This window comes from Rhinatrema bivittatum, chromosome 9 (assembly GCF_901001135.1).
Source record: "Rhinatrema bivittatum chromosome 9, aRhiBiv1.1, whole genome shotgun sequence".
NCBI lineage: Eukaryota > Metazoa > Chordata > Amphibia > Gymnophiona > Rhinatrematidae > Rhinatrema > Rhinatrema bivittatum.
This window is the reverse complement of record NC_042623.1, coordinates 128,908,019-128,930,878: the sequence shown is the minus strand read 5'-3', so window position 1 is coordinate 128,930,878 and position 22,860 is coordinate 128,908,019. Positions and strand designations below refer to the sequence as shown.

Sequence of the window (22,860 nt, the reverse complement as noted above, 5' to 3'; positions counted from 1 at the left end):
GTTTGACAAAGTCCCTCATGAGAGGCTTCTACGAAAACTAAAAAGTCATGGGATAGGAGGCGATGTCCTTTTGTGGATTACAAGCTGGTTAAAAGACAGGAAACAGAGAGTAGGATTAAATGGTCAATTTTCTCAGTGGAAAAGGGTAAACAGTGGAGTGCCTCAGGGATCTGTACTTGGACCGGTGCTTTTCAATATATATATAAATGATCTGGAAAGGAATACGACGAGTGAGGTTATCAAATTTGCAGATGATACAAAATTATTCAGAGTAGTTAAATCACAAGCAGACTGTGATACATTGCAGGAGGACCTTGCAAGACTTGAAGATTGGGCATCCAAATGGCAGATGAAATTTAATGTGGACAAGTGCAAGGTGTTGCATATAGGGAAAAATAACCGTTGCTGTAGTTACACAATGTTAGGTTCCATATTAGGAGCTACCACCCAGGAAAAAGATCTAGGGATCATAGTGGATAATACTTTAAAATCGTCAGCTCAGTGTGCTGCAGCAGTTAAAAAAGCAAATAGAATGTTAGGAATTATTAGGAAGGGAATGGTTAATAGAACGGAAAATGTCATAATGCCTCTATATCGCTCCATGGTGAGACCACACCTTGAATACTGTGTACAATTCTGGTCGCCGCATCTCAAAAAAGATATAGTTGCGATGGAGAAGGTACAGAGAAGGCCAACCAAAATGATAAAGGGGATGGAACAGCTTCCCTATGAGGAAAGGCTGAAGAGATTAGGGCTGTTCAGCTTGGAGAAGAGACGGCTGAGGGGGGATATGATAGAGGTCTTTAAGATCATGAGAGGTCTTGAATGAGTAGATGTGACTCGGTTATTTTCACTTTCGAATAATAGAAGGACTAGGGGGCATTCCATGAAGTTAGCAAGTAGCACATTTAAGACTAATCGGAGAAAATTCTTTTTCACTCAACGCACAATAAAGCTCTGGAATTTGTTGCCAGAGGATGTGGTTAGTGCAGTTAGTGTAGCTGGGTTCAAAAAAGGTTTGGATAAGTTCTTGGAGGAGAAGTCCATTAATGGCTATTAATCAATTTTACTTAGGGAATAGCCACTGCTATTAATTGCATCAGTAGCATGGGATCTTCTTAGTGTTTGGGTAATTGCCAGGTTCTTGTGGCCTGGTTTTGGCCTCTGTTGGAAACAGGATGCTGGGCTTGATGGACCCTTGGTCTGACCCAGCATGGCAATTTCTTATGTTCTTATGAACTTCGACTCTTAGCATTTGAACTTGTGTGTACCTTTTGAATAAAGATTTGTAGTAACAAAACTAGTCTGTAAATCGCATAGTAGCTCCTTGACTTCCTAAGTGCTTTTGTCCCACTCTATTAGGAGTGTATTGGTTATGTAACAAGCACTGGTTAGTGATACATATTGCCATATTGCCTGTTTTCTCTCTCTCTCTCTATATATATATATATACATAGAGAGAGAGAGAGAGAGAGAGAGAGAGAGTTTAGCCTGAGTTTAGCCTTATCTGGCTAGCACAGAGACAGCCTCCAGCTTTGGGAGAAAGGGCATATGCCGTCACCGCCGTGCTCAGCTTCCTGCACCCACTGCCTTTCAGCCGCTTAAGCAGCTACCCGACCAAGGCACTCATCTGAGGGACCACGGAAATCACTTCAGGAATTCTCAACTGGAGGAGGGACATTTTGGTATCACCGCAGGAGAGCGGAGCGAATGTAATATTCTTAATTCTCCTTTTTCAAAATGAAGCAATCTCAAGAAGGAAGATGTACATCCACCATCTGCTGGAGTTGGAGAATACTGGCAGGCTGATGTCACTGCAGGGGTATATATATACTGTGGCATCAGTATGCTCCATCTCCATCTGCTGGTAGAGGTGCATAACCCACTTGTTCTGGATTCATCTGACTGTATGCTAAGAAAGTGTTCTTTGCTTTTTACCTGCTATTCGTGAGTATTTATAAATTGCATACATAAAAAACAAAAATAATACAGATTAATTGGGAATTTTTAATGTTGGTAAGTGCTTGAAATAAGAGTTAAAATATTCTTAAAAGTTTCACTCATGATGCATAGGGGCTGTTATAGATTATTTAGGAACCCATTGGAGTACAACTAGTAGGATTCAGACCTGTATGCCTACAGCCCATTCTTGTTAACCTTGGGCCCACCCAAAAAAATCAGTTCTGGCTACACCACAGCATCAAACAACACACAACAATTAAAAACTAAGAATAAAAGAAATTCCCCGCTCTTCAAACCTAGGATCTTTTGATTTTCAGTCAATCTGAGATGTCATGGATTGGGGGAAAGGCCACACAAACATAATCCTTTCTCTTTCACAAACACATATATATACTCTCTCTCATACACACCCCCTTGCTTTCACACACACATACATGCTCTCTTGTGCAAACGCTCTCTCATACACATGCAGGTTCTCACACAAACGCAGACAGGCTTGCTCTCTCTCTCTCACACACAAACACAGGCTCTCTGGCACACCTCTCTCTCTCTCATACACATACACACAGCACACAGGCTCTCATACAAACTCTCATACACACATATACACAGGTACTCACTCACACCCTCTCTCTCACACACACAAAACACAAGCATACTGGATCTCTCACACATACACACACACTCACATATGTACATAGAGCACAGGCTCTCTCACACACAAACTCTTACTTACTCTCTCACACCCACACGCACAGGCTCTCTCTTACTCTTACACACATGCACACACTCAAGACCTCCTCCTCTCTCTCGTGCCATGGCTACACTGCTCTTGAGGCCTCTCTTCCAAATGTGATGAGATGGGCCACACTGCTTTTCTATCTCACTCACACCCCCTTTCCTTTCCACTCCTCTGAATCACACCCCTCCTTTCTTCCCTCCTTTTTCACTCTGCCCCCTTCTCTTCTCTCTTCTCACTCATGCTCCTTCCCCAACTCACCCCCTTTCACTCACCACCTCCCCTGCCACCCTCCCCCCTTTGCCCCCTTACCTTCTTTCTTACTTGCCCCATCCTTCCCCTCGCACACTCACCTCCTTCTCTTCCCTTGACTCCATCTCACTCACCTCTTTTTCCTTCCCTCACGCTGCCTTCTCTTGCCTTGTCTTATCTGCTTTCTCATATAGCTCGGCCCCCTTTCCTTCAATTTTTTCTTTTCTTCCTGCAAGCTCTACTGGCACAAGCCATCTATGCTGCTGCTGTGGAGTTTTTCTTTCGGCCCATGGTGCTCTTCTACCAGCCTGCTGAGAGAGGGAACCCTGCAGGTGCATCATTTTCTGGCTCCACCACCAGGGCTCTGCTTACAGCCCGTGGGGAGTGGGAACCCTGTGGGTGAGTCATTTTTTGGTGCTAGTGCCACCACGTGACTTCTTCCTGGCCCATGGGGAGTGGAAACCCCATGTGGCATCACTTTTCGGCACCAACATAGGACTCTTCTTCCAGCCTGCAGGGAGTGGGAACCCCGCAGGTGCCTCACTTTCTGGTGCCACCATGGTTCTTTCATCCTTTAACATTTGTGGCAAAGTGAGGCAGCCGCTGCACAGTATTTTTTTTTGGGGGGGGGGAATTTTATGTCACTTGAGGCAGCCACCTCAGCCTACCTCATTATAGAAAAACCGCTGACTAGGAGGTAGATTCAGGAACAACATCACCCCTTTTTTCCATTTCCAATCTTTAGCAATAGGGATCCTCTCTTTCTCCCACATACTTTTGCATTCCATAACTGTTCATGTCTTCACTACCTCTTCGGGGAGGGCATTCCATGTATCCATCACCCTTTTCTATAAATAAATATTTCCTGATGTTGTTCCTGAATCTACCTCCTAGTCAGTGGTTATTCTATAATGAGGTAGGCTGAGGTGGCTGCCTCAAGTGGCAAAATTTTGGAAGAGCATTATAGTAAATGACAGCAGAAAATGACCAATGGTTCAAACAGTCTGCCCAGCAAGCTTTTTTTTAGGGTAGTAACTGCCTGCTACTTCCCCATGCCTTTTGCTAAGGACAGTAACTGCTACTTTGAGCAGGTTACCCCAGTTAACACCCTTTTTTCCATTTCCAATCTTTAGCAGTAGGGATCCTCTGTTTCTCCCACATACTTTTGCATTCCATAACTGTTTATGTCTTCACTACCTCTTCGGGGAGGGCATTCCATGCATCCATCACCCTTTTTATAAATAAATATTTCCTGTTAACTGTGGTAACCTGCTCGAAGTAGCAAAAGGCATGGGGAAGTAGCAGGCAGTTACTACCCTAAAAAAAAAAGCTTCCTGGGCAGACTGAACCATTGGTCATTTTCTGCTGCTCTTGCCCAGCCCTTTGGCATGAGAGATACTTAAGTATCACTCTTACAATGATATCCAGTGCCAAGTCAATTATCAGCCCTGACAGTCGCTTTAGAGTAAACTGAATTCTGTTTATTCACAAGAGGGCATTGTAGTTCTTGAATTATTTTTAGGAATGCAATAGAAAAAAAATAGAAATGACTGCAAGCTTTTCATGATGGCTCTCCAAGTGCCTGTGTACATTTCAGGGTGTGTATGGAGAGAAAGGTAGGAGATTGTGAGGTTAAAGTATACTATGTGAGTACAATTCTACAAAAGAAAATGTTCAGAATATAAAAAATATGCGCATCTCCAAGGATGAGATAAAACCTACTTCTTTAACCCTACCTCTTAGATGGAAATACTCTTGATATATGACAGGTTGGAGTATAACAATTTTGCTTTTCATTTGGCCTGCAATGAATTGTCTGCTTCCTCACAATTAAATCAGAGTGGTTTACCTGATCTCTGTTGTTGATGTTCGAATATGGTAACTGCCCAGTCATCAGTTCATACAAGACAATGCCGAATGCATATACATCAGACTGAAAACTATATGGATTCTTATCTTGCATCCTAATTACCTCTGGAGCCTATGAAAAATATTGAAGGAAAAAATTCTATATTACAGATTATTAAGTCTATCATTTTCTCATGATATATGATATATAAAAAGAAAAATTAAACTTCTAGATAACATCAATTACTAAATGTAAATAGCTTTGGCATAACAAAGGAGAGACTAATTGATGACTTACACAGAATCATATTAATATAATACATCTTGAGGCTATTCTGAAGTCAATATTCAGCAGTATGGCAAGTGGACAATCAATCTGGCTAAAGATAGATGGACACAACCAAAATGTACTGTAACACCACAATTCATCATGATTATAAAGTCTGGCTGACTTAATATATGCTATCTAGCATTACAACTTATGCCCTTATATGAGGTCTGGTATATGAGAACAAAAATAATTTTCCTCACTGGAGGTGATAGTAATCATAACAGATGAATTGTGGTATTACAGTACATTTTGGTTGTGATCGTATTTAGCTGCTACCACACACTGACACTTTAAGAGAGTTCGTATTGTGTAAAGATAGATGGATACATTGTCATGGATATTTATTTATTTAAAGTTTTTTCTATACCGGCATTCGTGATACAATCACATCATGCCGGTTTACAGATAACAGGGAGTGTAAAAAACAGAACATTGAACAAGTGCATAGAACCGTAAAGTTACATTAAAACAAGGTTTATCTAACTTGTAGGGTATTTCAGATAAGTAGGGTATTTCAGATAAGGCACATATTTAGTAGGGTATTTCAGATAAGGCACACTGCTGAATATAGTCAGATAAAAATGTATCCAGCTGACTTTAGGTCTGCTCTCCAACATAACTGGAATTAACTGGACAAGTTATGAATATCAGAGTTAGCTGAATAGGTTATACAGCTAACAATTCTATCCCGGAACTCTTCCAACTTATCTGGCTAACTTTTATCCAGCTAATAGTTAGCCAGATAAGTTGGAGAAGGTCAGAGAGGCAAAAAAATTAAAACCCATACTTTGGTTAAGTTTGGAACATAGACCCCTCTATGTCAGTGTTATACATTTCCCCAGAATGATGATCATGGGCAGAATCAAACTGAGAAAAACCTCAATGCTCATCCCTTAATCCCACCATATTGCTTTAAATCAGGGGTCTTCAACTCCAGTTCTTCATAACTGTAAAAATGTGTGATTTTAAAGTTAACCAAGCTATGAAAATTAGCCTTAGTCTTGGAACATATGTATGCAAATATATCTGAAGTGTAATTTTCAAAGCCATTTACACACATAAAACCCAGTTCTTTGCACATCAATGGCTCTTTGAAAATAGTCCCGATGGGTACGTGTGTAAAAGTTGTGCACACGTAAATTTTCACACAGAAATTAAGCAGTGCTAGGTGCAGGTGTAACTTCCTGCATGTAACTAGTGCACATACTAGGGGAGTTTACCTCACATGTGCTTGCAATCACTGATAACTTGCAGTTAAATCTGCATGTAACAAGTACAAGCAGAATTTCTATTTGTTGTGTTCTACAAATATCCTCCTGATGAACAGATATTGTGGATAACTTGAAAACCAGAGTGGTTTGCATCCCCCATTAAGGGTCCCAGCTTTAAATGAATCTGAATATCTTGTTTAATTTTAAGTTATTCAGCATTATGCAAAGTCAAGCTCTGGGGGAAAAAAGTAAAGTCTATCAAAAAATCTTAATTATATTCAATTATTTTCCACGGATTCACACTAATGGGCCATGTGACCTATCATCCCCCCCCCCCCCTTCCTGAAGCAGCTTTCCAGAAGAATTTAGAACTGTGCTAGAATTTAAAACTGTGCCAAGCAACCAACTGCCAAGCTTTTCATTATACTCATTAATTCTTTTATTTTACCTAGGGTAGAGAAAATCTATAGTTGGGTATTCAGTTCCAGTTCCTGAGCATCACAAATAGCTCTGGTTTTCAGAAAAGCCAAAATCTGCAAATTAATCTTATTCTTAAATCACATGAATCTGATAAATATTCATTGTAAATATCCTGAAAACAGACATGCTTGTAACTCTTTAGATTCAGAATGAAATACTCTTGAGAGGAAATAAAATATGCAGCTTCCCCCAGAAGGGTGGGTATATAACTTTTCTATTATGCTGCCATGGCTGAACTATTATTGCAGGTAAATTATTCTTTCTCCAAAGTATTTCCATAGATTTAGGTTCATGGCAAACAAAAGCTGATGGCCTAAAGACCAGAATTAAAATGAGTTGAAGAAGGAACAAGCATTGTATACTCAGTGGGAAAAAAATGTACAATCTCATAACCATTTAACCTCTAAAGTCAAAGGTGAGTATAGTATGGATTTATCTAAGCACAGGTGAGAAACATTCCTGAGCTGAAACCATTAGCGTTAATAAATCTCAACTAAAAATATGCAATGTGGCATGCAATCCTAAAAAAAACAACAATAATTTCCTGAAAGGATGATGTTTAATGCATTATGAAAAATACTACTGCTGAGACAAAAAAATGGCAAAAGCAAAAGTTGGGTTATAAATATACACTGTCACTACTATTAGTCCTTTATATAGTGCTGCTAAATGCACACAGAACTGTAGTGATACACAAATTATACATAAGAGATCCTGCTTTACAGAACTACCAATCTAATCAAGACAGACACAGAAAAGTAATAAGAATGTTAAGGTACAACCAAGGTTTATGATTTAAGCGCTATGAAATAGAAATTCAAACGGTTTGGCCAAGTGACATTTCGAGTTTCCCAAACAAAACCTGAGATTTGAATATTTCCTTCTCTCTCGCCCCCCCCCCCCCCCACTGTTTGGAAAAATGTTATTAGGACAATTCATTACCCGCACATAATTTACCCCTGGATGCACTAAGGGCCTCATTTTCCAATATTGCACACAATACCAAAAAGGGGTGTTACCTTATGCTAATAAGCATTTGTATCACAAATTGCAATAACAGCTATGCAACACACTCTTAGCACAAATCACACTATTAACCCAATTTGGGCTACATTGCAAGTATATATATCACAGTTTCTGGACAGCCTGTTTCAGTATGAGAGAGAGAGAGAGAGAGAGAGAGAGAGAGAGAGAGAGAGAGAGAGAGAGAGAGAGAGAGAGAGAGAGAGAGAGAGAGAGAGAGAGAGAGCACACCTTGCTATAGTGTCTCTTCCCTAGACAGGTATTTGTATCCCTATGAGAGGCCCACCTAGTAACTCGAGGTGGGGATTAGGTATTAGTGTAGGAGGTTGGGGGCCACTTTCACATTCAACATGAGACGTACGAACAGAACAGTGAAGATTTGATGGCCTTCGGAGTGAGGAAACTCACTCCAAGATGAGATTTGGACAATGTTCTTTCCATCTAGCTTGATGGACAGTCTACCTGGGCAACAACAAGCTAGGTGGAGAGAACATTGTCCAAATCTCATCTTGGAGTGAGTTTCCTCACTCCGAAGGCCATCAAATCTTCACAAGAGACCACTGTTCTGTTCGTACGTCTCATGTTGAATGTGAAAGTGGCCCCCAACCCCCTACACTAATACCTAATCCCCACCTCGAGTTACTAGGTGGGCCTCTCATAGGGATACAAATACCTGTCTAGGGAAGAGACACTATAGTAAGGTGCGCTCGCTCGCTCTCTCTCTCTCTCTCTCTCTCTCTCTCTCTCTCTCTCTCTCTCTCTCTCTCTCTCTCTCTCTCTCTCTCTCTCTCCATTGTGAACCACGATAAACCTTTATTGGCTGTGTTAACACTGCGGCTGTTTCGCCACACATGATAACTCTTTCCTACTTTACATATGCTCCGCCCCCTAAGCCACACATTTTTCACAGGAGAGGGTCCCACTATCGCAAGGGTGGGTCACCACGATAGTGGGTCCCTCCCTAAAAAAGCATCGCGGCTGTATGGCACGTTCCGTTGTCTCGTGGCCAAAACACCATGGGACAAGAGAACACGGCGATAGTGGCCCCAACCTCATCGGACTGCTATCGCCTTAAACGGACACTGGGCTGAAAAAAAAAAAGTCGCATGCAAACAGGGAAGCAGAGTGGGGGTCACTGCTGACCCCCATCTCAACCCACGGCTGCCGATCAAGGGAGCCCCAACACCCTCAAAATGTTAATTAAAAAAAAAAAGAACCACACAACAATGGCCCCAGCCCCCTCCCCAGAGCTAAAATATAAAATATGGCCCCAGACCCTCACTGCCATACCCTCCAATCCCCACCCCCGCAAGTAACACAGATCCCCCACCAATGCTATGCCCTCAAGTAACAGAGATCTATTCCTTGAAAGTAAAAAAAAAAAAGGCTCCCAGGACCAGTCCCCCCTTCCCGCATCATCCCCGAACCTTTAGAAGAATCCAGCATAGGGGCCAGGTTCACCCTTGCATCCCACCTGGTCGGCACCATATTCCAAAATGGCGCTAACCTGCTCTTGCCCCAGCCACAAGCAAATCACTTGCAAAGAGGGTCATTGTAACTGAAATCACCCATTAAGATTGTGTTGCTTTTTTGTTAGTTTCTGTAATTTATTTAGTTACGGGCCAACACAGTACCGATGCATAAAAAAAAAGTGCGGCAGTGCCGGGCGCCCGTGTGTTTGACGCGCGCACATTTTGGTTCACAAGCCGCTCGATTCAGTATTCAAATTAGATGCAAATCCAAGCAGCGGCAAAGTAGCGTCCAAAGCGCACCTATAAAGCGGTAGGCGTTCGCAATCCATTTTACTGTATAGAGCAGTATACAGCGCCTATACAGTATCCAGGGTGTGCTGGCGCCATACCTGTCATTTCAAATGTCATTCCAGCAGGTAAGTGGATGGTTCTTTTCTACAGACCCCGCATGGACACCGGGGCCGCTGCCCTGAGCATCCGGACGTCCTTGATCTAAATCCATCCCCAACCTTCCACATCCGGGCACTTAAGGACATGCAAGGACATCCGGGCATCTGCCAAGGTCGGGGCTTCCGAGCATGGACTCCCGGAAAGAGACGGGAACGCTGCCTTTCAACGTCCATGGCCGCTGCCTTCAGCGCCCGCCCGGACGTCCAAGGTCAGGGCTTCCGTTCATGGACATTCCCGCCTCTTTCCGGGTGTCCATGATCGGAGGCCCCGCTGCCTTTCAACGTCCATGGCCGCTGCCTTGAGCGCCCGGCCGGACGTCCAAGGTCGGGGCTTCCGTTCAGGGATGTTTCTGCCTCTTTCCGGATATCCATGACTGAAAGGCCCTGCTGCCTTTACGAACGTCTGTAAGCTCTGCATATGCTCCTCTTCTGTTTGGCTGATTTTCCCTTTTTATTCCATGTGCTCCTCTTCTGTTTGGTCTTGCTGCAGGGTTCTCCTGTTGGCTGGGTTCTCCTTGCTGCTGGGCTCCCCTGTTGGCCTCTCCAATCTGCCTTCTAGAATTCGCTTGCTGAGCATTTCTTATTCTGCTTCTTAACCAAATGAAAAAGATTGCCAGAGCCAATATATACATATTGTCCATGACGCTGTCTGGTCCGAAGCTGACTGAACACGACACTAACGCCAGGGTCAGGGTAGACGGTAAATATAGAGGTTAAAGACGCGGTAAATAAGCTGGTTAAAGACACGGAAATTTGGGCGCGTGTTACTGTATTGGGGGAAATAGCTAATCTGATCATTAACATACCATACACATGCGGCAGGCGGAAATGGATATGCGTCTTTTTCGGCAAGCGCTAAGGACGCGTAAAAGCCGATACTGAATCGCGCGTCCGTCTTACGCGCTGAAAACATGTGTCCAAAGCGGGTTAAAAACCGCGCAACCACGGCTGTGCTTTACTGTATCGGCCCGTTAGTTAGTTAGTTATTTTATATACCGTCATTCCTAGTGAAGGTCACAACGGTTTACAAAAGTAACATTTGTCCTTTAGGTCCTTACATTATGTTATAACACATATTGATCTAACACATACTATAGTAAAATACATTTTGGTATTACATTTACTTTGTAAGGTACATATTTTGGTAAGACAGATTCATTGGAAGAACTTTATAGGGTCATATGAATCTGGGGTGATGTTTTTATACATCTGAACTGAGGAAGGGAAAAAAAGGTTAGTAGGATAGGGAATCTGTTTAGTGATTTACAAGGTTGTAGGGGAGTTGTCATGAGTTACTTTGTTCTTTCGTTATTTGGTATTGTTTTATATTCTTGCTATTGTCAACTCTGCATACAGAGCGGGTTTAAGTTAAGCTGTAAGTTCTTGTTGACACAGCATTCTGAGAGAATTTAAGTTAGGTGATAAACGTTTTTAAAAAGCCAGGTTTTTAGTTCACGTTTGAATGTATTTCTTTCTGGGATCAGTCGTGTTGTCTCTGGTAGTGAGTTCCATGGTTTAGAGCCTGCTATGGAGAACATGCGATCTCTTATCTGCGACAGGGGTGTGCTCCATATCATAGGTACTGCTAATAGTCCTTTGTTTTAGGACCTTAGGGTTTGTTGTGGAGTGTATGGTTGAACTATCATGCCTATTAGTCCTGGGTTATCGTTACGTATGATGTTAGAGATTAAAGTTAGAACTTTGTAGTAGTTTGGTATTGTATCAGTAGCCAATGCAGTGCTATAAGTGAGGATGTGATGTGATCAAATTTCCTGGTTCCCATTAAAAGTCTTGCCGCAGCATTTTGTAGTAGCTGTAGTTTTTTTTAATTGGCAGGATGGCAGTCTTAGGAGTAGGGAGTTGCAGTAGTCAATATTAGAGAAAATTTGCGATTGTAGAACTGTACGGAAGTCTTCTGTGGTTAGTAATGGTTTCAATCTAAGTAGAATGTGCAGTTTTGCATATCCTGTAGTGATTAATTTGTTTGTCTTTTCATAGTAACATTTTCGTCGAGCTGAATTCCTAAGTCTCGGACTTAATCTGAGGGTGTGATTTCAAAGTTACCTAGGTTTAGTGATGGCAGTTTAATAATGAGGGAGTTTCTCCTTAACCAGATGAGTTTGATTTTTTTTGTATTGAGTGTTAGTTTTAGATTAGAGTGTTCTAGATGTATTGCCTTCATGTATTTTGCAAATGTCGAAGCTGTCTTTTCAAAAGAGGAGTCGAATGGAATGTAGAACTGAATGTCGTCCACATATAAGAAGGTGATTCCTAATTCTGTTAGAAATTTACACAGAGGAAGCATGTAGATGTTGAATAAGGTAGCCGAGAGTGCTGAGCCCTAGGAGACTCCTGTATTGATGGGGAAGATGTCAGATATATTGTTTCCCGGTTTTACTTGGAATGTCCTGTTAGATAGGAATGAAGAGATCCATTTGTGGAGTCTGCCATCTAATCCAGTTTTTCTCAGCTTGTGGCATAGCAGGGTATGATCTTCCTTGTCGAAGGCTGCTATTAGATCTATTAGCACTAGAATATAGGATACATTGTCATTAGCATTTCATCATCTGTCTGTTCATTCTGGCCAAATGGCAGTGGTACACCCCCACTGCTATTCTATTCCCTTTCTCCATGAAATTTCTATCCATAAAGATTCTACAATGCATTTTGTTTCCTGCAGAACTATTATACTGTTTGATTCTATACCCTCTTTAACATATAGTGCTATCTCTCCATAAATTTCATCCATCCTATCATTGCGATTTATTTCTACCTAGTATCACAGTGTCCCATTGGTTATCCCCCTTCTACTAGATCTCCGAGATGCCAATTATATCTACTTCTTCATTCAGTGCCATACATTCTATCTCTCTCATCTTATTTTTTTTAGACTTGTAGCATTTGTATACGGACATTTCAAAATATGTTTTTTTTTGTTTGTATTAGCTACCTGTTTATCCATTGATAGAAGTAATTTGGAATCTTTCTGCTCTGTCTGCTTTTTACTTAAAAGTACCTGGGCTACTCGAGGATTTATTGCAACTTCTCTATTAGAATGCCCTAACTTCCCTGTTTGTTTAGTATGCTTCAAAGATACATCATTCTGAACCATGTGCTTCTGAGTGACTATAGGCTCTTCCCCATAATAATCTTAATACAAACTGTACATCAAGTACATAACAGATATAAGCATAATATATAAGTGGCTTTTGGAACCTTCTAGTTCACACAGTGTCACTTAGCTTGAGTGACTCAGTGCCAACATCAGAAAAACATTTTGGAGGAGCAAGTGCCCAATCATTACTACTAGGGAGAAAGAGCCACCCATCTGGTGCTCACTCATCTTGGAGTTCTGATGATAAAATACTCATTGTAGAATTAGATAGCATTGTGCAATCTAAATATTAGAAATTAATTCTTATATTTTTCTTGTACACTAGAAAACAGTAAAAAAGTGTCTAAAGAGTTTTATTGTGAATTACTGTACTTTTACATCAATTGCCAGTGAGAGTGATACCATAAAAAGGCACTGCATGCATATAGTCTTTCAAATTAATATCTAATTCTCAAAGCTCTCTTCAAAACACCCTGCATAGCAGTATCTCCTTATGAAGGTATATCCAATATTGCAATGATATGTGAGACCTTTTGCTTAAATGATTTGAAAGGTAGGATTGAAAGGTCAAAGATAGTCTCAGCACTAAGGAGCTGATATATTAAAACCAGTGCAAAAACGGGAGTAAAGTTTTAGCTCCAATTTTACATACTGCGCATATTAAAACATGATGATCCATACAATGCAGTAAATGAATGGTATGCAAATAGACCTGCGTAAAAAATCTACAATAAGTCCAAAACGTGTGCTAAAACTGGAGTTAAAGCAGACATCCAGGAAAAATGGCACTAAGTTTAAAAAATGCTCCAGTGTTTCCTATTATTTGATAGAAGTGGCCTCTGCAGACCTGTGGTGCATAGATGTCCATCAGTTTTTTTGGACATTCCTCCTTTTCTGGGAAATAAAAGGCAGCTTCTTCCAGACATTTTGTCAGTGTTGGATGGTGTTAGATGAGCTCTGGACTAGATGTTGGGGGTTTTCTTGGTGTAAGAGTGTTGCTGATCATTTGCTGATTGGTATCTTTTTGTGCTGCTTGATTTTGCCTTGCTTGTTTCCCATCCTTTTTGTCTTTTGTTTATGTACATAAGCAATATTTAGAGTGGATCTGATTGTTGGTTGGTATTGTCCATTTCTGTGTTTAGGTTCCTGAAAGTGCACAGTGGGTGTTCATGGCTGTGGAGGGATGCAGCATGAGTAAGGGAGCAGATGAGCATGTCAGGCAGGTGAGTAGTAACAGAGAAAATAGGAGCAGTTGGTGCATGGGTCAGTGAAATGTATCTAGGGAGGGAAGATAGAGCAGGAGGAGAATGGCTGGCAAGAAGAGCAGAGGGGAGCACATAAGGAGCAAGGGCTGGTTGGGGAGAGTGGGAGCTGGTGGATGGGCAGAGAGGATAGAGGCTGCAGTTAGAAGATGGGTGGGAGTGTCAGAGCAGGAAGAGGGGGAGGGAAAAGAAGAGCTGGGAATTGGAGTAGTAATAAAGAAGACCCACATCTGTCAGCCAGGAGTGATGAGCAGGTGGGAACCAGAAGGCAACAGTTGGAGAAGAAGTGGTGTCAACGTGATATGCACTTCACAGAGGAACAGTAGGACCTTCTAATGTGGCAGGTTTGGGAGAAGCCAGTTCATTGTTTGGTAACAGAAAACTAGAATGATGGCTGGTGTCCTAGGTGTCTAGTTACAACTTTAATGATGGCTGGTGTCCTAGGTGTCTAGTTTCAACTGGTCTACCCAACTGTCATTAAGGAGCTTCCCACTGCACTGTCTTTTTAGGGCTTCATGGTGAGACAGGCTCTGTTTTCCAAAGGTGTGGTTCTGGGTAACACCCACAGGTGGGACCCTGCATTCCTCGACTGTGATTGCACGCTTGGTAATTACCTACAAGGCTTTTTTTCTTTGGATACATGTGTAATCTTACAGGTCACTGTGATGCTGCTGGTAAATGCTTCTAGTTCTAACTTTTTTTTTCTGCTTTTCATCTTTCTCTTCACATTCCTTGTGCCTGCTGCTGGGAATGGTGCTTTCACTTCTGTGCTTGCTGAAGCTGAGTTTAATAAGTAGTGCTTCATATGTCTTGCTGACCCATCTTTGTTCAACCGAGGCAAGCTGCGAATGCTGTCAACTAATTTTTATTGCAGGTTTCAGGAATGCCGGGGGGTGCTAGTACTCCAACTGTCATCTCACATTTGTTTCCCCATTTTTGATGGTTAGCACCTTGAGGATGGACTGGGAGAAGATAATTCTGCTCCTGCTCTTCCTTTGGATGCTGATGCTCCTCCTATTCACACCTTGTTTCTGCCATCATACGCCTTGCCATAACTAGTCTCCTCTCCTCCTGTGAGTATTTAAGCACCAATATTTCTGTGCAATATTCTTGCATTTCTCACTATTTTTTTTGCAAGTAGCTGCATTGTTGGCACTCTTGCTAGTGTTTGCAGAAATGGTGGTTCTGCTCCTGCTCTTCCTTCTGACTGACGCTGGTGCTTCTCCCACTCGGACACCTCGTTTTTGCCATTGGTCGCCCTGCCATTTATGCTAGTCTCCTCTCCTCCTGCTGCTATCTGTTGAAACAATGGATCATCTCCTACAGATGGGGATGCTTCATCCGCTTTGCCAGGCTCTTGGCCTGCATCTTGAAATGTTTCTCAACTATATATGGACTTATCGATAGAATGTATGGACTTTTCACAATAAATTGTTTATGCAAACTTGCACTTCATGCAATAACTTTGCAGGCCAGGCTAGAAACCTCAGGCCAAAGATGACAGGCCTATGATAAAAGGGAGACACAGGCCCAGCATCCTTGGACCAGAGGTTTCAAAGAGCAGCCTGTAAGCCTCAGTCCTGAAGATGATGGACCCATGATAAAAGAGGGTAAATGAATGAAGAAAAGTTTGTCATATAAATATTACTTTATTAAAAAACACATTTAAACCGGTACATTTAACAAAACAACTACATAGACACAGAGTGTATTTCTTCTGGCACTGGCATTCATCTTCCTAGGGGTGCACGATGATCTGAGAAGAGACAAATGGAATTAGAACACCCTTCCATGTGTAAAAACATACCTCCAAAATAGTCTGCTTCGACCTTGTGACAGAGCTTATTCCCCCTTGCCATACAATCTCCATATGTGGCTGGCATGCACATATTCAGCTCAGGTCCCAGGTCCAGATCCATGTCATGATGAATGCCATGCTGCAGAGCGAAACTGCGGAGCATACGGCACACCATGGTATCGGCAACTTTCTCTGGTGTATACCATAGAGCACCTCCAAAGCGGTCAAGGCAGTGGAAAGAGCTTTTCAAAATACCAAATGTATGCTCTATGGCTGCCCTGATGCTCGTGTGCATCTTGTTACAGCAAATTTCTGCTGCTCTACAAGGTGCAGCTCCTGCAAAGAAATAATATTAATTGGAAATACAATACACCCAATAAAAAAAAGTGGCTGAGTCAAAAAGGGATGTGCGGTATCAAAATAATGCATGTTATCAAGCTGCTGATATCTACCCCAGAGAGCTTACATTTTGCCTGAAAAGCAAGATAGTACACACTTGGCACCATGCATCAGAAAGTGCAGGCCATTCCATTTTTGGTACCCACCCCACAGAGCTTACATTTTGAGTTTTTAGCTTATACTTTGGTTTGAATTTTTTTCAAAACTTACCCAGTAGCCAGCCTTTGCCGTTTTTCCCTTCTGTGAAATTTCATGCCAGTGCCGACTGCCCAAGTATAAAAGAGCCATGGTAGCATCCAGAAAACTTGGAGACGACACTGAGGATCATCATATGTTACGGTATGCCAATTATCTCCCTTTTGTGCACCCATTACATTCGGCCTGCAAGCTATATCAAAAAAGCGCGCTTCATCTCCTGCCACTCTAAGTTTCTGTTGGTACTTGATGTACTCCCTGACTTGTTTCATCATTACACTCAGCACCTGGCTAAAATGTCTTGAAAATGGCGACTGGTCCATTCCAGCCACTATAGCCGTTGTATTCTGGAATGAGCCAGAAGCAAGAAAATGAAAGGTAATGAAATGCTTGACCAAACCTGCAATGGCATGTCCATGATCAGTTAGAGGATCAATATCACCTTATATGTCCTTAAGTGAAATATCCGCTGCCTACATTCCCTTCTGCGAACAACCTGAGCCAGTACAGCTTCCCCTCTCAGATCCTCCTTTATTCTTCAGCAATAAAGCGGTTTTTTTTCTCTTTCCTCTCTCTTCTTTATTTTTCAGCATCTGTTGCTCTAACTTTTGGCTCACCCACAAAATGGACCAAACCATAAAAAGAAAACCCCAAAACCCTGTATATAATCCATATTGCCACAGAGAAGCACATAAACACACCACCACAGGTGGACACAACAGACTAAAATGGCCACCAGAAATGTGACTTGACTTTGTTCAAATTACAGATAATGATCCTTTGAACTCCGGGAGTTCAAAGGATCATTATCTGTGTTCTCCATGCACACAGAGAGTTCAATCCCGGAGCCTATGCTCCTGGAGAGAAGGCCTGCCCTTTTGTAATAATCCACAACCTCTTGTCTTAATGAATAATCTTTATTAGTAAAATGCAAGAAATGAATATATAATATCTAACAGTGATGTACTACCAAAGCCTGCTCTGCTCTCTCGCTTCTCTCTAATACAAGATACATTATTGTCTTATATACATGTATGACTGACAACGATTTTTTTTTTTCCTCTTTTATTTTGGGATGGCTTCCTTATTTGGAGTGGAGAATTACTGAACCTTTACCTTAAACTAATGATGTCAAAATACCATTATCTGGTATATTCCCCCCATTCCATGTTCAGTAACTAGGTCTTGAGCTGGAGACAGTTCTCTACACAAACTGCTTCTGTTTCTCATCCAAGGTCTGTTTTGCCTGCTCATAAAGGCAAAATATATTCTTTTCTCTTGTGCAAAACTGTTCCATTAATTTAATTATTTAATTATTTAAGCCAGATTATCTTCATTCCCCTCTTGAAGAATTAGTGCTACTAATTCTTCACTCCAGATGGCCTGTACCTGGCTGTCTTAGGTTGTCCTGTACTGCCCATCCTAGTGGTGGGCTCACCAGATCTTACCCGTTATTGCCTTAGCATACTGTTTCTACCACCGGGTTTACATAGGAGATTCTGTATCAGGAGCACGTGGCTCTGCATATTGGGTTTGCACAACAGTATTCTGAGAGATCATAATCCAGGGAGTGAAAGGCATTCTTGGTCGGGGCGAGAGGTAATAAGGGGCATCCCAAAACCTTGTACCAGACAAACTAATAATAGATATGGTTTCAGCACAGGCAGAAATGCTTACACCAGTAGCACGTTAAGATTTATTTGAATTCTGACAATGTATGCCAGTCTCCAGACACTCTCTCTCAGCAGGAGACTTTAGCTTCAGCTTCCCCAGCTCCCACTGCAGCTCCCGATGCTCCCCCTCCCTTTCCCCCTCCACCCTGCTGCACTTCCCGCTGTTCAGACACAGACACAGATGAAAGCTAGTGACCCGCCTTTAACGGCAGCGGGATATGTTTTAGCATGGGGTTTTCAGTGCTAACCTTACACAGGTATGTAATATGGGTTTAGCACCAAAAAACCCACACTAAAAAACATGCAGTGCGATTAGCGCAGGTGCATACAAATCCCATGTAAACAAAAGGCAATACAGCGAGCCATGTTAGTAAGGAGATATTTTAACATGATTTTCTATTACAGGAAATTTAACATGTGGGTCATAGCAGGAGTAATTTACTAAGCTTGTTTCCCATAGACACAAAATGGGAAGAAAGCGTTAGTAAATCTAGCCCTTAATTGCAAGTCCTCGGGGGCAGGGATTTACATTTGCCTTAAGCTCAGGTTTGGAAAGATAAACAGTGAAATCTAAATTACAAATACAGCCCTAATTTATTTTAACTTTTACTATTTTTTAATGTTTTATAGGTGCTCCTGACTACAGAACTCACATTTCAAAAATCTACCTATTAACATTTTAGGCTGAATTTTGAAAGCCATAAAATGTTATATACAAATTTTACCTCAACTCACAGTTATACAGTTACCCACTCTACATCTCCATATTGATGAGTGTGATGTCAGCACTCATCAGGAGGCCATGACAAGTTATAAATCACAGTTTACAAAAATTAAACAACATAACATAAATACAATACTGTTCCATGTAGAATACTTGCTTCAAAATTACAACAGATAAAAGTATCATAGTCTTTGTGTGAAACTTCATGTCTGTAGCTCATCCAGACAGGGCTTTAACTGCCAGCAAATGCTTCCTCAAAATACCGTACCCTTTAATTACTGATACATTTTGGTTATCTGAGGCAAAGGAAATAGGATAAAGACTACTTATAAATAAAGACTGAGTCATCGCCCCACAAAAATTGGTAAGTGCAATGATTTCATCTGAGAGCAGAGAAGAAATAGGGAATACAAGCATTCAATGGAAGATAAAGGAGAGGCGGAAAATAAGCTATTCTCAATGATACTGACCATCCACAGAATGGATCCTGATAGTTGCTCGAACTGATGAGACCCACTCCACCGAGATTTCACTGTAGCAAGACCAAAATCCCCGATTTTTACTGTAAGGTCTTCATGAAGAAATATGTCTGATGGAAAAGAAATAAAGGAAAATGGAAGGTACCAATCCTTTCTGTCTTACTATCACAGTTGCTTCCATGAATATGCAAATGCAGGCAAATTTGACTTGCATATATTTTGCGTGCATAAACATTTTGGAGTAATGCACATATTTTCATCATACCATTTTGTATCCTGTACCAATCAAATGCATTTTACTCGGCTATAAGCAAAAAAATATAATGTACCCGTTGATCTGTAAAATTCACAATGCTAATAAATTGAAAAAAAAGATCTCAGTACTCACACTTAAGCCCTATGAAAATCAACCAGGGGCTGGCATGTAAAAAGCATGCATGTAACCTGATTTTGTGCACACTTTTGTGTGCAGCCATCAGAGATATAGGTGTTCTGGAAGGAGTATAGAATTGAGGCAGGAAAAGGATTTACACTCAAATTTTTATTTTCAAAACAAGCATAAAATTACACCCTACTTGGAGCAGCTTTCTGTGTGTATGATTGTATGCGTACCAGGCCAACCTGGGAATTTTCAAAGCGGACATGCACATAAATCTGTTTTGAAAATTTGGCCTAAAGTCTGCAGATCAAAAGTACTGTAGACTTTAGTCTTATCCATGTTTTAAAATTACCCTACCTGTGACAATTCAAAGATCAATTGCATTCAACATGATAAGTTGGACATTCATAGCACTTTAACACAAACAAGATCCCAAATAATTTACAACTAACTATTTCAAAATCATATATACATGGAGGTTAATTTTCCAAGATTTTCCATGGGTAAACAGTTGAATCTATGGAAAAGGCCTGCTGAAAATCGCCCTCATTGTGGTTAAAAGTACCTATGTATGTCCAAAAAAAGAGGTGGGTTAGGGGTGAAATATATACAGGGCTTTCATTTTGAAAGCCCCATGCAGACTTTCAACAAATGCATTTTCACCTGCTTCAAGGAAGGAATAAATATGCATAGGTACATTGGACCCACTGTCCCTTTCCCCCCCCCCCCCCCAGCCTGATTTTCAAAGGGAAACGCCACACAGGGTTTTCCTTTGAAAATGTGCTTAGAGGCACATAGGTATATCATCACATATGGGTGATATCAGTTGATGGAGCCCATGTGAGAGCTTTTACTCAAGCTCAAACTCTAATGTTCTACTGAGCATATATGGGACGTCCCTTGTCAGAAGCATATGCATGGACCATCTTAGATATAAAGCTACAGAAATGTTGAACCAACTCCCAGGGGAGGAGGGTGGACTGTTATCCTGCTGTCTTGAATAGCACCTATTACAGGTAAGCAATTCTGCTTTCTCCACAGACAAGCAGGATATGATAGCCCTCACACATGTGAATCCCTAGTTACAGGTTGTCCCCAAATAAAAAAGAGAAAAACAATAATGCCAACATGCAAACTGCATATTTGAAGACAATTGGTCATAATTATGTTTTAAAAGAATTTGTAAATCAAAAGAACTAGAGTTGGATTCAAAATTACAAATAAATCATGAAAGACAGAGTGATCAAACCTACTATTGCGTTGGTAAATCCCTATCCAAATAGTAATGAGATGTTAATGTGCAGAAGGATCTCCATGTCACAGCTTGGCAGATCATTTCCATGAAGGTTGATCTCAAATGGGCCATTGATGCTATCATGAATCTGACAGCATCAATGGCCCAGGCAGGTTTGACTATTGATGCCATAGCCATAAATAGTCAAACCTGCCTGGGCATAACAGAATGAAATGCAGTCTACTATTCAAATACACTTGAATGAGGTCAATGTTTAAAGCCATTTAGCCATATAACTCACAATTTATCTGGCTAAATGATGTGTTTTGAATACTCCTTTTCTGAAAACAGAAGTGCCTCCTCAGCATCCCACTCAAATGCCTCCTAGTTGTTGTGAAGGGTGAGTCATAAATGGCTGCAGAAAGGGCCTGAAATATGGCTCAGTGTCTTTTTACTTGATCCAAAGAGATTTCCTTCACTTTAGGGCACATTAACAAGCCCATGAGTCTGAGTGCTCCATTCCTAACAGCAAAAACTCAAAAACATAGTAGGTCAATCTGACCAGATGTTTTCCACATTCCTGATCCTTGTCCATTAGTCACTATAGTTCATCCCTCTTATCCTGGGAGAGAAAACTTGATAGAACCTTTTACTTTTGCAGAATGTGGAATGAGGGCATTGCATTCTGGTAAATCTTCCTTCCAATAAGGTCAAGGGTACACTACTCATGCCCAGAGTATACTGAGATGTGAATTATCTTTTTGGCCTTCATGAGGGTACATTCTACTACAACAGACTGGTGAGGCATCTGCTGTTTCTTAAATCTGGGAGCCTTCTGGACATGATAAATCATGTCCACCTTTCTATTGACAGGAGGTGCAGAAAAAGGTGGTGGGGGAGGGGGGCAGGTCTTCTCATCTATATCTCTTTAAGGATGTCAAAGATGGGCATTGCCACAATATCCTTAAGAGAATTTAGGGATTGAAGGATGTTCTATATTTGTGTGTTGGGCTCTGCCTCCTTTTCTAACTCAAATGGAATGGTATCTGCCATTTCCTTAAATTCAGTGATGGGGAGATATTCTGGAGGAGACTTTCTCCTTTTCTGGTTAGAAATCCCTTGTGTGTTGGGAAAAAGAATAGTGATAGGAGTATTCTACCATCCACCTGGCCAAAATTGTGAGACGGACAGTGAAATGCTAAGAGGCATTAAGGAAGCTAACCAAACTGGTAGTACAGTAATAATGGGAGATTTCAATTACCCCAATATTGACTGGGAAAGTGAAACATCAGGGCATGCTAAAGAGATAAAGTTCCTGGATGGAATAAAAGACAATTTTATGGAGCAATTGGTTCAGGAGCCTACGAGAGAGGAAGCAATTTTAGATCTAATTCTCAGTGGAGCACAAGATTTAGTGAGAGGTAACGTGGTGGGGCCGCTTGGCAATAGTGATCATAATATGATCAAATTTGAATTAATGACTGGAAGGGGGACAGTATGTAAATCCACAGCTCTAGTGCTAAACTTTCAAAAAGGAAACTGAGAAAATTAGTTAGAAAAAAAATGAAAGGTGCTGCTACAAATGTAAAAAATATGAAACAGGCATCGACATTGTTAACAAATCCAGTCCTAGAAGCACAGACCATTAAGCAAGGTGGAAGGAAGGCAAAACGATTACTTGCATGGTTAAAAGGTGAGGTGAAAGAGGCTATTTTAGCCAAAAGATCTTCATTCAAAAATTGAAAAAAGGATCCAATAGAAGAAAATAGGATAAAGCATAAGCATTGGCAAGTTAAATGTAAGACACTGATAAAACTGGCTAAGAGAAAATTTGA

The 22,860-nt window shown here is 41.2% G+C and overlaps 1 protein-coding gene across 1 annotated transcript in view; it reads right to left on the bottom strand.

Moving 5' to 3' along the window:
• Positions 1-22,860, bottom strand: part of BRAF (B-Raf proto-oncogene, serine/threonine kinase) — a 409,670-nt gene that overhangs the window by 68,180 nt on the left and 318,630 nt on the right. The window contains 2 exon segments of the mRNA XM_029616061.1: positions 4,803-4,934; positions 19,404-19,522. Coding sequence (XP_029471921.1) covers positions 4,803-4,934; positions 19,404-19,522 — 251 coding nt within the window.